Source organism: Syngnathus scovelli, chromosome 20 (assembly GCF_024217435.2).
Source record: "Syngnathus scovelli strain Florida chromosome 20, RoL_Ssco_1.2, whole genome shotgun sequence".
Lineage (NCBI taxonomy): Eukaryota > Metazoa > Chordata > Actinopteri > Syngnathiformes > Syngnathidae > Syngnathus > Syngnathus scovelli.
The window spans coordinates 5,789,115-5,804,798 of NC_090866.1; the positions used below are offsets into that span (position 1 = coordinate 5,789,115).

Consider the following 15,684-nt stretch of genomic DNA (forward strand, 5'->3'; position numbering starts at 1 on the left):
TTTTCCAGGGGACCAATAAGCGCCGGCGCTCCCCGGAGGCAAATGGACTCCAGCTGTTTCTACATCTTTCTTGTTGCTTGTTTTACAGTTTCCGCTCGCAGTTTGCTAACTAAATATATTGCAGGCTATTAATGGCGCACTTGAGAAAATGGAGACATTTCTTCCCATCACCTTTTTGGGGTGCTCAACATTCCCGAAAGCTCATCAAACTTGGTAAAGATAAAAAGACTAAATTCAAGTGCAACCAAGCACTGAGCTTTTTTTTTTTTTTTTTTTGGGAAGAACAAAAGAGGATGCGATCCCGCGTCGCGAACAAAAGGAGTGACTTGCCGCAAAGAGGGCAGGTGAGGGGTGGGCATGGGACGCTCCCGATTATGCATGTAGAACATGATCTGTCTGGGCCTCAGGTTCGGCCGGTGACGTTCACGAGCTTTATCTGCGAGATCCGGGTGATTAATGAAGCTGTCGTTGAATTGTGCATGGGAAGAAGTGGGGAAGGGATGATCAATCTTAATGAGCTATCCAGCGTCCGTGCATTAACCGCGGGCAGATATAATGCACCGAGGCTCCTGGCGGGGGCTCCTCGCCTTTAAAATACGATAACGAGGGAGAGCGAGTGCGGGCAGAAGGCGGCTTTTCAACTGCCGCCATATTCCCAATAGCCCCCTGCCCCCCTCTCCTGTGCGGCTTCAAGATGTAAAGGAAACTCTTGGACGGAAGCCATGCTGATCCCAGCGAAAAACCACAGACCACTACTGACTAGGGAGGGGCATAAAAACCAGTTAAGTTCACTCCTGGCAATTAGAAGAGAAATTAAAGCGGCCGTGTGTCGTATACTAGGTTTTTAAACACAATTCTACTAAACATTGAGCCATATAAAGTCATGAAAGGTAAATTGTTTACATTTACATGGATCGTTATTTGTTACAGAGTAAATTGTAATTACAGGGAGTTAAAGAACTGACTTGACAAGGCAATGACGCTTCAGAATTGGAAGGCCGGCCACGGCTGTCCCAAAAATGGGTTGGAGGCGGCAATCTTAAATAATAAACATGGTCAATATTTACACTGGATCTGCCAAGCTGTGCAGTCGTTAAGCATTGCTCCGCTATGCTATACTTTTTCTTGTTTCACTATAATGACCGACTTCAAGATAACTGCAAAGGTACCAAAACAATTTGTCACCTCGTCACCGTGCCAGCGAAGCTTGCGTCCACTCCCCCACCCCCCCGGGCTGCCAAACAGGAAACAAAGCGAGGAGAAAAGGGGGGCCAGGTTTAATGAAGGCCGCTGTGATTAATGGGCTTGGCGTGGCTTATTGCAAAACTGTTTGCGAGGATTCACTGGAAGTGAAGCTCCTGCTGTCCTCATTGCCGTCTAAAATTTAAATGATGAGTGATGCGGCGCGAATAACAGCTGAGGCTGGTTTATTTTTATTTGTCTAATTTTAGATTTATCGCCCACCATTTTGAAATGCACTTGAACGATATCTTCTTTAAGATATTATATTTCTATGATGTCATACATAACATACAGTATTATGTCACCAGTAAATCCAGCTGACTTTTTGCTCTACGTTAAAGATCCACATTTTCACGGCAAACCACTGCCTTGATCTTAACTCGGCGGGGCATCTTAATTGCGTTCACGACGGCCGCTCGTCGCTTCCCCCGATAAGGTCTGATGTGAGCTGACTGGAAGATGAACTCCCCGGGCAGGCGAGGAGGCTGCGTGTCACACCGTGTCATCGCGTGGGCCCGGTGGCTCCTCGAGTGCATTTATGCATGTGATCGTCGCCGCCGTTTGTGTGGGCGCAAAGGGCCAGTAAAGACTGCCGAGGTGGAAGCGAGCGTCAAGTGTCAGATAAAAGGCTGGCTTTTCAAACAGAATGCGTGTCAAAACAAAATCAAGACAGGCTGGCAACTAATGACAGCACGTATTAATGCTCAATAACTGATATGTTTTCTGTCTCTTAAATGTAAATGTAGCACAAATATAACCGTAACGCTAACGCAACAAAGGCTAATGTACCCCCGCCCCGCCCCTTCGCTTAGATGCATTCAAATCAATCCCATTACCGAGCTCGTCCGTGCTGAGCTCGACACTCGCATCCCGTGGCTGATATTCATCAGGACACGAGCATCGATCTAAACGAGCTGTTCAATATACTCGAGTTGCCTCTCCCGGCCTGCGGGGGCCCTGCACTCTTTACAAGGCCTTTAATCAACAATGTCAGTCACCTCCGCTGACGGCAGAGTTTGTCCGAGTCAGCCGCACCGGTTATTTGAGTAGCGATAAAAAACAAAATGTAAACGTTAAAGAGGAAGGGAGGGGCGCACGGTGTCGACAGGCGGTTATTACCGGGAGTGCCTGCTGTGGGCGGCCAAATAAGGTAGGCAAAATTATAGAGCAGCGACAAACATTTCCGCAGGAGAGCAAGTTAAAAGTGCACACAAAGCAGACGATACGCTGCACTTTCCTTTTCACGGACGTTATTCCATCAAGCGGATCTAATACTCGCCCTTCTAAATAGCTATTCAAATCATTTTGTATTTGTCAATGGCATTTCAGACATGTATTTTATGAACCTGTATGGTCAATGACAACCCAAGACTGAATTGTTGAGAGCGGTATCTGCACACGTGTGCACAAAGAAGAAAATGCGCTCGTCGAAGCGGAGCGAAGACAAATTGCTGCCTTTGAAGCAAAAGCCGCATTCAAAAGACGAGGCGCAATTTCTGCCACTGTCCTGTTTGCAGGCTGTCATCTGATAAAATATCGGACCGACGCACACTTTGCAGCCTGTGTGTGGATTAAGAGCGCCGGTGTCAGCATCTCCAAGATCAAGCCCCCTTTTGCCATCTTGTCTCTTTACAACATTGACTTATTGGTGGCCTGCCGGCGTTGGAGGTTCGTTGGCGTGTTTACATTTCAGCATATGGCTTAATTGATTGAAAATGTGATCAATTGCAATAACCGACGCCGACGATCCCTCGGGCTGGAATCACAATGTCGTTCTGCGCCGCCGCGAACGCTAACATTCGGTGCCTCTTCGTGGGAGGTCAACGCAGGTGCGCACGTATAGACTTAATGGATCATGACAGCCGATTCAATACGCCGGAGGTAGCAAAAATTCTCATTTTATCGAGACCGGGGCGAGCTGACAATCCTGTCTAATTATCCGTTTGCAATTCTACCTACAGTCTCATTTCAATGTGGCGCGGGCAGGCCGCAAAATAATTGCTTTTCTGCAATCTACAAGTTCATTTGCCTTTGTTTTATTGATCGCAATGAGTCGGAGATGTGGCGAGGGGGGGTTGGGAGTGCGTGTGGGGGTGAAAACAATCTAAACCTAAATGAAAAGCTTCATTAAATGTGAAAATTGTACCGGGAATTGCGAACATCTGTTTCTGACGTGTCCCTGCGTCGTAAACTCCAAGGTTAAAATCTGCTTGAGGGCTGTGAATCAACTTTGCAAACGACACCTGCGAGGCGGGCACTGGTCCGATTCGGACCCAACAAATTTTTGATCTATCAGTAAAGGCGCTTTAGTTAAGTCTGAGGTTAATAACCATCTCGCGAGCTCCAATGGTGAAGCTAACTAACACGCGGAAGCTAACCCACTTTCCCTAACCCAAAGCTACCCTGTAAACCAAACACTTGATTTGTTAGCATGGCTGCCATTCCAGCACAGTCAAACTAAAAAGTCTAATGGTGGCTTTAGGGTCTGAGTTTTGTCTGGGCAGATGCGAGCAGAACAAATAAAAATCGTTCATTGAAGTGAAATCGAAAGCCCAATGAAAAGACGTGAGCGCGATCCCCCTGCCCGCCCCTCCTTGCTTACCTTTGGGATGTCCCGGATCGCTGAACTCGTACTTCCCCATCCCGACCGTCCGCAGCATTTGCAGCCCGTTGGGACCCTCCTGATTGTCGGCGGCGGCCGGCGATGCGTTAGCGGCGGCCGGGGGGTGGCTGGCAGCCCCCTGTCCATTGGTGAGCTGAATGAGGCCTGGGTGGTGGGCGCTCAAGTGGCCGTTGGCTATCATGCCGTGAGGGCCGGGGTGCACCACGTGGTTGGACGGAGCTGTGGCGTAAGGAGGCTGGCCGGGCATGCTCAGGACCATAGCGGGCGGCTGCGGGGTGGACTGCGGCGTCAGCTGAAAGTGGGCCGTCATGAGAGAGTGCTGATGATGGGGCGGCGGCACAGACGTCACCCCGATGATGGGCGACTGCGCCGTCACGCTGTGGTTGTAGGAGGGTGGGTGGGGGAGGGCGTACGTGTGGGGCAAGAGGCTGGGCTGGCTGACCGGAGCCACCCAGGAGGGACCTGCGAGACAAAAACAACCACCAATCCAGTACACATTTGATAAAGATTCCCCATGTAAAAACTTTGTGGCAAATATTAACATTTCTTTTCCAGTAATATCACCGACGAGCTCCGCTATGTTTTTTTTCCAGTATATTGCTCACATTTGCAATATAGTGTTATTACTCAGCTACTTTGAATCTAATTCTGTATAGTGATTATTTTTTCTCCCGATTTTCTAATGCATTCTAGTCCAATCGTCCGGCTGCTGCACTACTGAGGCTGCATATGAAGATTTTTTTTTCCCCTTATAACGCAAACCTCCCTTATGTTTAATTAACCCGAGTGTAAGATCAACATCATCACAAGAGTTTAGCAAAGAGCAAACGCATGGCTTGTGCTTTTTATGCCACTGTGGACTGTGTGTTTATCCGCACACTCTGAGCCAATCATATCCTACCCCGAGGCGCTCTGTGAGCAGGGTGTATCGGGAAGACGCAACCATATTGGACCTAAATGATGCCTCCTCGCCATCTTCTAAAAATAACAGAGGGCTGAGTCAAAGGGCCAAAGTCTAAACGATGCTTGGAAAAAAAAAAAAAGTCACCTGCATTATTTATGACGCTGGAGGTTCTGATAGAGAAGTCACAAGTCAGTCAGCTAACCGGTGCTGCCTTGCATTTGTTGATGCCTTGTGACCCAGTTCCTCCCAATGGAGTGTTGCCAATTATTTCTTCATTTTGTATCTCATTCTCAATGTCTGCACTACTTTTGTGTATGTATAATAACATTATAGAGCTTATTTTACAACATTATAGCGCCTATTTTGAGTCTATTGTGAACCTTTTGTAAAATTATGCAATCATGTATTATTAAGATGATGTGTGTAAAACTGCATCACATTGTACAATTTGTTGGTATTGCTGAATCGGTTCTCAACTGCCTTACCCAAATAAAAAAAAAAGTTGAAATAACTAACGAAAAATGTCTCATAATCAATCAGTCAACGGTTGCTGCAATTGAGTTCTCGGTTGTCTCTCTTTATTAGCGTAATGCCGCTGTCTGCTGGTGTTCTTGTTAAAAAGAGACATTTTTGGGTGAGTCGCGGCAGGTCAGCGAAGGAAATTAACCGCTCTGGGGCAAAGCCATTCTGGGTGGCTTCATTACAAATAAGTCTTCGGGGAAGGGGAGGCGGAAAAGGGGAGACCATGGCATGAATGTCAGACGGCTGCGCATTATCCCGTCGACAGTGCTTTTGACGTGGGCTGTTAAGACCACTAAGGGGGTTTTCTTTGCATGTACGATCTTGATATTCAAAAAAGAAGAAAAAAAGCAGCTGTTTGTACATTATGCATTTTCACTCAGTCACACTCAAAATGCCTTAAAGTGGCTCGCTCACAATAAGCAGGTGGATTTCATGCGTTACCTGTAGCCTCGCCATCTCGATGCTGCTTGCTAGGTGGCTCCTCCGTGTCCCAGGGCGTGAGTTGGTTGATGGGCGTCTGTCCCCACCTTACGCCTGGGGTGAGGAGCAAACCAGAGTTTTGGTTGTCCCCAGGAGACACCTGGAACCAAAATAACAACAACTCAGTGTTGATCATCACTCAAGTAGTAGTTTTCAAAATGGAGTCTGATTGCATTTTATAATATCCATTTTACGTCTGTAAGTGGTCCTTGGACCTCAAAACATGGAGAACTTCGCTGTATAATAGTCTGGTTGGTTGTGCATTACCCAATTCCGTACAGTAAAGATGTGCTTTGTCTATCAAAACAAAGTATTTTTATTTTCACACCTGCTATGAGAAAAATAGCATTTTTGTGACGAAGAAACGTTATCATGCGAGTGCAGGCTGATGTAACGCTGGCTCAATCACAGCCAGTCCCGCCCGTGGGACATCTTTTCCCCCCCCATTTCACCCGCCGCTTCGGAATCTGGGCTCAACGGACTGCTACGGGTTTTCAAGGGTTCGGCGCTGAAGCCGGATTCCCCTCCGCTTGGCCTTGAAGTTAATAGAAAAGACCCGGATCCCCTCCGAGCGGCGCTCTGGCCCTTCATTCCATTATCCTGCCTGACCCCGCAGCGACGCAGCTTGGCTTCAGAATTCACAAGCAGCTTTATCATACAGAACCCAACCAGTACTAGTAACAGTATTACTGTAGTACTTGTAATAACGTAGTAGGCCCAAGTGTTCAAAAACAAGGCTGTGCTTGGATTTCAAAAATGTGAGTATAACCAAAAGTAGTAAGAGTAAAAGTTCCAAAAGTGGGGTAAAAGCTTGTATAAACTGTTGCAAAACAGACCTTGACATGAGATCAGATGAGGGTTTTAGATTTGGTGAAGCAGCATGTGGCTCATTGCCCAAGGCTGCTTTGGTACACTTCAAACAATTGTTTGTTTGTGATCACGAGGCAGCTTGTTTTTATGTGACAGCAGCTGTAAAATAAATTGTCAATAGAAGTAAACCCGAAACAGAACCCTGGGGAACACCCTTTGCAACAATGCTGTGTTTTGGGATGAAAACTCAGTTTCACACGGGCAGACAAGTTGAATGCGTGTCCACTCGGAGATAAATCCCTACTGGAGCTTCTCTGACAGCCGTGTGTGTGTGTGTGTGTACACTTTTGCGTGTGTACAGTGGAAGCCAAAGACCACCCCCCGCCCTTAAAAAAAAAAAGCAGAGACAAAGGAGTGATGGAGCGAGGGAATGAAGCCCGGGAAGATGAGCTGTCAGCTTCTTTTGTCCACTACAAGCTGTCAACTCAAACGCTTTACTCACAGAACTGCTCCATTCCGGAGACTCGAGGGGAGGCTGGGGGGGGGGGCCAAGATTCCCGAGCATATCCAAGGTGAGGAGATGCTCTTTCCAGCCCTGCTATTTGTTTTAATGAGCAAGCTTCCTCCTTATCCTCTGCGGTGGAGGAAAACTCATCATTAACGCTCAGAATGTGACCTTCTGACTTTGCCCGCACCCACAAACATGGCCTCATTAAGAGTAATAAGAGTTTACCCAAAAACAAACACCCGATTTGTTGCAACTTCATACTTTGGTTAGCTTCATCTCCATTTGCGGCATCACCGTTCAGTCGTGTGCGTGGAGCGGGAGCTACAGTACCTTCCACAGCACCATCTACTGGTTCTAGCGGGTCACTGTCCCACAAAAACGAACAAACCTAACTAAGCAACAAACTAAACACTAACATACAAATAATAAGCTCTTACACATCTAATTTTGCTCACTAACAAAATCTTTAAAATAATTCCTTCACCAACTAGCACGCTTGACGGAGACAATGAGCTGGTAAATAAAGTGGAAAAAAAATGTGAGCCGTGCATGTGGACTGACTGCAAACACACACCAGAAAATGATGATGCACCGGAAGGAATACAAACAAGACTTGGCCATGACTACACACTGTAAATATTGCTGTGTGCCTGTGCACGCCTACTCTCAGTACACACACACACACAGGGGCCTGGATTTATTTATTAAGACGGTGGACATGCTGCGAGGAGACAAGTATGAAGGAAGCGGAGGTTGCGTGACGGCAGCTGACATTTTCTCTCCATTTTATTTTGTGCTACATGGTTCCAGTTGCATCAATTGAAGGTGGCCTATTATCATCGGCCAGCGGATGCTTTCTGCCGACTGGACAGAAAGCATCTGCTGGGTGAGCGGGGGGTGAGGAGCCATATAAATAATTTTCTAGCCTGCGCCAAAGCCATTTGGGGCTCTGGCCGGGGGTCGAACGGCAACACCTGAGTACATGCTGTACTGTGATTATGTCACGAGTAGCCAGACACTTCATTAGATAAACCAGCAATGTTCCTTATAAAAGGAAAATGATCATCTTCAGTTATTCAAACTGGAAATATTGGAAAAAGGCTCCCAGCGGGATGAAGCCATACAGAAATATTGCTACAATCAAATTATTGGAACATATATAATAATACTAATAAAAAAAAAATCCCTGCTTATTCCTAAATACATACATAATGAGGTGTTGCAGAGGAGGTATACAAAGCACAAAGTAATATAATGCAATAAAAAGATATTGCAACAGTAAATATTTATATTTATAATAACTTGCTCAATAAAACACAGCATGGGGGGGAAGAGTGTACATAAATGCAGATGATGCATTTATATTAGCAAATCAGTTATGATGATGGACGTTTTGCATTTAAAAAAATAAACTAGCTGCATTGCCTGTTTCACACATGCCCACAAACAAACAGGAAGTCGGCCATTTTGGATCACATGGGGGGATATGGACCTCGCACGGCATCAAAATCCAATGCTCAGTTTGCCGCTTGGCGACAAGACACTAGACAACATTGGGATGTCACACGCCCACACACCCCCAAGCAACATCCTCATCTCGATGGTGATTGTGTCAGGTGACATCTGTCGCCATCTTGGTCTCGAGCCGAGCAGAACCTCATGTCTGCAGCCCGCCACCATCTGCCTAATCACGCGGTGGATTTCTGACTGCGTTGAGTCATTGGTAACGTTTAAACGAAGGAAAGAGAATTGCTCAAACGTTTTGTTTTGGAGTTTGCATTTAGCCCCGCAAACAAATACTATGCATCGTCACACCAGATGCACAGATTGGCCAATCACAGAGCAGCACAGAACCAGTTTGCATTTTTTACAATGGTCTCTTCCAATACAACTGGACATGTGCGGTGTTGCTGACATTAAAATGCACTACCACCTCCACAAATATGCTCACTATCTCACGGGAGACGCGTGCAAACAAATTTAATCAAGACTCGATATTGCTCCCTACATAGAAATAACACCGGTTTGTAATTGCATGCAAGGAAGGAAGACCAGGATCGTGCGAGTGTAAATTCATGAAGTCCATCTGCTTGCTAACACTGCTCAAAAATATTGCTTAGAAATAACAACAACCAAAAAAGTATTCAGGGAGAATACAAAAATATTATATAAAATGAGAAATATTCTGGGCCGCCTTCTCCTCTTGATCGCTTAATCCACTGACAAAGTTAGCTTGTAACAACACACAAGGAAGAAGGAGGAGGAAGAGTATGCAAGGAAATGAAATTCATGAAATCCATCTGCTTGCAAGAGGGCTGTTTTTTTTTTTCCTCCTCCTTTCCCTTCGGCCAAGCACGGACAGACACGCCGGACTTGGCTGAAATGTGGAAGCTGATGGGAATAATGGCTCTTCTCCCAGAAACATCCATCACGCAGACTCACCGCGTCGCCCCATGAGCGATCACTCACTGCAGTTTTTTTTTTTTATATATATATATACACATATACGTGTGTGTATAGTATGTATATATATATATATATATATATATATATATATATATATATATATATATATATATATATATATATATATATATATATATAAAAACTAAGACCTGAAAGTGAGCGAGAATTAACGAGTCACGTTCACGTCCCGTTGCAGGGGAGAGTTCATCCCCATGGTGATGCGCCATCGCCTGAATGTGAAACCGATTAGTCCCGGGTGTCCCCGCATGCCGCCGTGTCCAATCTATTGGACCGTAATGCTGCAGCACATCACGCGCAACTGTGTAAACAAAGATGGAGAGGAAGAAAAAAAAAAAAAAACTCAATTTTTGTCTAATATGTTAACTTAAGCATCACATGCAGGTGGCAGTACAAAATCGGCTGCGATCATCGGCGACATCGGTTTTCTTTTTATACCTTTTTATTTTTTTTAATTGCTACTTGTCTGGACTGCCAAGCCCCATGTTTCCAAGCATTGTAACCTACGCATCTGACATCCTTCTCACACTTAACGCTGACCCCGGGGCGGCTGCAGTAGACCGGCATCATGAAAATAACACTATCGTCTGCCGGGCTTATATCGCGTTGATGCTCCGTGGAGCGGCTACGGATACGCTCGGTGATTTCCAGCCCAGGAGGGAGGGCCGCCGCCGAAGGCTTGGACGCTGAAATTGCGAGATTGCCGACATGCTCGAGTGAGAAAGCGGAGCTAATATCGTCCGAGTGCTCAGACCTCGCAGCACTTGCAACCTTCCTTTTGTGTTCTTGTTTGTGCGAGACAGGCGTCAAAGAGGCCCCGTCCCAAGGCATCGAGCAGTTGACCGCATTGAGCTTCTTCGTGTCACGCTTTAAGTTTATCGGGGGCTCCCTGCTGCGACTGACCGAGTGACACGCGGGGCTCCGGCGGGCCGTGACTGCTGAGCGTTTGGGGAGGGAACGATCCAGTAGTCTGTCAGTACCTCATAGATGAACACCCGCGAGGGGAGTCGATGTACACTGGCCAGATTGAGTTAGCCTCAGATAAAGGCAGCTTGGCAGGAACAAATGAAAAAAAAAATCTGGTCGACACAAACAATTGATAAAAAATACAAAAATATTAGGAGGGGGGGGGGGGGGGGGAAGAAAGTATAAACTGACCAAAAATACAAATAAAAAAAAACTCTGGCAATTCGTCCAGTCAACCAATAGCCAGCCCTCCATACAGCCCCCCTGCTGCTTTGACAAAAAGCTTGAAAAAGGCGCTCTGAAGTGCCTTCAAAGCACCTCGAATCAAGCGCGGCTGCTTTTTGTTTACCCCACATGAGCGGGATTAAGCCCAAGCGGTTGAAGCAAAAAAACAACACAGACGTCCAATCGGGCTGGAAAACCGGAGGCGCCGCCCATGGTGACTCTTTTGCCACAAATGCGCCTAATTAGCGACATAATGCTGCAAAATGCAACGAGTGCATTCTTCAAGGCCAGGATTGGAAGTCAATGAAACAGCTGGCTAGCCGCAGTTTAGCGATAACGATAGCATATTACGCTACAAAGCTCTCATAATTTCCGTACTCTAGTCCCTTTTTTATGACGGTTTAGCTGGGAATATTGCACAATAGTAAGAAATTTAAAGTGGACGTAAGAATTGTAAATAAATTCACATTGTTGGGATGTAAATAAAAGAAGCAAGCTGTCTGACTTTCTTTTGAAAACAATCCAGCACACCGGTCCTCAATCGTTTTTAAAAGCTGCTAGTTTAAGGTTAAACTGTTACGCACCTTTGTTTGAAAATATTGTCTGGGCGGCTTCATTCCTACCTTTGAGCTTCCCCTCCTCGGGGGGGCTAAGACAACGCCGGGCCCCCCACAAGCTCCGCTCAAAGGCGGCTTTTTATCCAACAAGATGAAGCGGTCAGCGAGAACCCCAGGGGGGCTCCCAGCATGCCCGCCGTGGTCGGGGGTCTGACACGGCACAAGCGAGGTGGGGGGTTTTTAGAGTGCAGCAGGTGGGGAGAAAACAAAACAGACTCTGCTTTGAGTGTTTTGTGGGCTTGGAACCACCTCTAGGCGGGATGCCAACAATGTGAGCTCTTCAAATGCTAATGCTAGTCTATACACATGGCAGAAGATATTTCAAGGTAAGCATCATGCGAGTCCGAAAAGCGATAGGCGGCTAATTTAATTAGCAGCGAAACATTTGATGCTCCTCACGTGGGTCAAATCGTAACGGACTGGGCTAAACATTGAGGTCAGACGAGTCAAATGTAAGCAAATCTCATTTTCTATCAGTTTTCATCCTTTTGTCTCAAAAGTATTACGCCGGACGTCAAGTTCTAAGCAACGTAAACTCAGTAGAACTTGAAAACGCACAGCAGGCAAAAGCAATTATGATTCAGCCTTCTGAAAGTTTCAGGCTAGAGTCATTTGCATCCATGCTGGGCGAAACACGAGCACTGCGACATTAACCGAGTGAGCGCGGAAGGATTTTATTGGGTTTAAACACGGGCCAAAGCCGAAGTCTTTTATCTGCTGAAGCATAATATTCCTCCTCAAAGTGTCTTTGCGCCAAGAGCCCACTGAAACATGGATTTCATACATGGTTTAATCCTTTAATTTGATCGTTCAAATCCGCCCCTTCTCTGCATGCTTATTCGCACCGGGGAGATTGCCGCTCCTCGGCACTCTGTGGAGTAAATCTCACATAAGTTTAAATGTTTCGGTAGTGGTCGCAGTGAGAAGATTGTACTTCTATGGCGGTTGATTGAATTTTAGTCTCAACGACACACAAGTTGATTTTACAATATGGTGGCTTTCCTGGAGTTGACTTTGGGATTTTACCAACTAGCAGAGTTCGATTTGTTTTGCAGCCACAACACAGCGGCATAAATTCAGCGTAGGCAGCTGAGCAGAGAGGCGTAGTAAACAATCAAGATGGCCGTGCTTGATACTCCGCCGCTATACATCCCGCGCTTTGATGGGCTCTGATAGAGCGTCTGTGTAATACCGGCTGCTGGCGTTCCATTAAGATGCCGCAGGGCCGCGTGGAGCTTTCTGTTCCAACGAGCACTGCCATTTGCCTTTTATTTTTTATTTTTCCCCCCACTGCCCCTTTTTATTATTAAAGGATGCCATCAACCAGCGCTGGATTTCAGCACCCGGCAGAGATTCTGCTAGATTGATGGATCACTCCATCATCGGTCCGAAGCCACGGACCGTTCTTTTTCCCTCAAAAGCCAATTTGTATTTGATTGAAAAGCAGGAGGGCGAAAAAAAAAAAAAAGTTTTCCTCCTCGCACAATTAAGTATCACTCGCGAAGCATCGACAGCGGCGATCAATGAGGTGCGTCGTGGAAATACCTCATCTGGCATTGCGTCTGGTTGGCCCATTGATCCGGTACACAGACCTCATACCGCGGCCGTCGCAACGGGGAAGCGACGAGAGCTACCTTAATCAACAGGGGGAAAAAAAACGTATTTTCTTTTAAACTTCACGGGCAAGGTTGGCTTGATAATAGAATTATGCGACAGTTTGGAGTAGTTTTACAAATAGGAGTTTGGGGTTCAGGGTTTAAGGAAAAGGTTTATGGTTGGGGGTTGGTGACTTTTGCTTCTCCAAAGTTTCAAAGGATGGAATTTGTATTCTTGTTATTCGCCAATTCCGCCGTATACATGAGAACGCAAACAGACAACCGGATTGTCCTTCATAAATCCTCAAAGCAGAGGCAGCCTTTCCGACTTACTTTTTTACTCCCCCCCCCCCGGAGGATCCCAAAAGTAAACCACCTTCACACTCTGCTGCCTGGATTTGATTTATTAGCTTCTCGCCACCAGTCTTATCCCATCCCTGACTCGCCGCTTGCTATTTGCATTGAATGGTGAAAATGTCAGCAAATCCTCTTCCTGAGAAAATGATCCGTCACAAAATGACCACGAGGGAGAAATCTCTCCTTTAGTGGCGCGCCCTTGGTTTTGGGAGAATTTGTCACGCTACACCGGAAGGTGAATAGAGTCGAGCAACTCTTTTAGTCTTTGGGTGGTAATATTGTCATTGGGGCTTAAGGTTAGGGGTCAACGATATTCAGTTTGAGGTTTCAGAATAAATTTTAGGTTCGGACAGGAAAATTCTGAATATGCAGAAGCAGAGGTGTCTTCCCTGAAAGTTCTTCAGGGATGTGCATATTAGTTGTGGTCCAAAATGTAAATTTGCTGGAAGACAGCTTTGAGAAGCCACGCAGGGGAACTATTAGCCTACTCATAAAAAGTGCCACTTCCTGTTTTGCTTTTTGGATTTGATTTTTACTTCCTGGAGAAAAAAAACAACAACATAAAATGGGCCCCATGATTTAGTTGGCAGCCTGCGAGCACGTCTGTTGTTGCTCAAGGCAACATCCATAAGCTGTCTCATCTGTGCCGATGACTGCACCTGATTTTATTTGGCTCCCAATGAGCGTCGCCATCATCGCTTTCCATTCAGGATTGCGAACGTCACCGTGTTTGTAGACAAACAAATCTGCTTTCAAGCAGACGGCCGCAAGAGAGGGGGGCAGGAAAAGGATTAAGCAGCGGTTTTCCTTTAAGGAGGCCTCGTGGAAAGTTGAATTGTGATTGTTAATCAAGGAGATGCTGAGTCAGTTGTCTGCTCGCCGACCAATCCCAGCACGCCGGCGGGCCTGGATTAGGACAAAATGTCCGCAGTCTGCTCTCAATCATGTACTGCATGATCATCGGGTCTCATTACAAAAGCAATTTACAAAGAGTTATTTTGCATTGCTTTCATTTAATTTCATCCATCGAACTATTCAAAATGGCTCATTTTGAATCTTCTGGAATGAAGGAACAATTCAAATTTAATTAGATATTTTAACTGTCACTATCTTCAATAATCAATACATTTATTTAACAATTTTTTATAAAGTAAAAATATTTTAAAGTAAATGTAAACAAATGATCACTGGACTATAGGGAATTGATTGTCTCTCGGAACAGCTTACGACGACATCGTCTGAGCGACCTCATCGGCATTGCCAGACGTCGTAGTCAGTCCGCGAGGCGATCGATAAAAAAATAGGAGTCAATGAGAAGCTTATCATGAATCCGCCATCAAGGCACATATCAAGCGTTATTGACTGCCGAGAAGAAGATAGAAAAAAATGAAAGTGCCGACAAAAGCGGGCGCTTGGACAATGGCGACTAGATGAACCTTATCTGTGTGGCGTTTGTCAATCTCGGGATGTCGCTGAGGTTTACGTACAATCGCCGCCATGTCCCAGCTGACTTTTGGCATCGCCGCTTTTGTCCCTTCGAATAAAGCCAACCGAGAGACTTTCCAAAGCGGCGATCCAACATCGGCTTTGTTATTTGGCCAAACGGGCAGGGAATGGAAACAAACCGGCTCACTCATGAGCGTGGCTCCGAGCTGACGGGGCTCCGATGGTTCAATCTAATAAGCAGTCACTGGATATCACGCTGGGATGAAAGACAAGAAGCGGCCCCGCCATGTCTATTTATGTCACGGTGACTTTGTCAACGCTAGCGATAATAGGCTTCGCAGGTCGAAAAGCACATCACAGCCAACGCAGGGGTTGAAACACCACTGATGCTAACAGACGAAGACAACACAAGAGAACAAGGGTCTCCTGTATCTACTTCTTGAAGAAGCCAATTTGGAGTTGGAAGGAGACTGAGGGAATTAAATAAAAATGAAACTAGCTTGGCTCGACTCAACATATGCTGCGTCCTGTTAAGTGCAGTGCGAAAAGGCTGACTTGACTTTCCATTCATGGAACGCAATCGTTGTTCGAGTGTCTTTTGCAGACTTTTTGGATGGTCAGTCTTCTCGAGTCCTCCTCGGGACTGTCAGCGAAGGACAGCGGCGAGCTTGTCAGACAGGGCGAGCGTGTCGAGAGGCTCGTCGCCGTCCATCCGCCGACAGCTCCAAGTGGCTGTCGTCTTAGATTTGTTACCGTCATTCGTCAGCGGCGCCGTCTCGCCCCACCACTCAAGCGTTCGTGAGAGGCTTTTCGTCAAAGGTGAAAATTATACTTTGCCCGATTTTTTTTTCTCTCCCTTCCATCGTTCATAATTGGCTCGTTCTCCGGAGGCTAGTGAGCGACTA

The 15,684-nt window shown here is 46.2% G+C and overlaps 1 protein-coding gene across 2 annotated transcripts in view; it reads right to left on the reverse strand.

The window, feature by feature from the left end:
* LOC125989917 (kelch-like protein 29) overlaps window positions 1–15,684 on the reverse strand; it is an 84,932-nt gene that overhangs the window by 32,966 nt on the left and 36,282 nt on the right. For both annotated transcript variants that reach the window (XM_049756396.2, XM_049756397.2), the window contains 2 exons: window positions 5,733–5,871; window positions 3,845–4,327 (listed from right to left, as the gene is read on the reverse strand). In XM_049756396.2, the coding sequence (XP_049612353.1) occupies window positions 3,845–4,327; window positions 5,733–5,871 (622 nt within the window). The remainder of the gene's footprint in view (window positions 1–3,844; window positions 4,328–5,732; window positions 5,872–15,684) is intronic.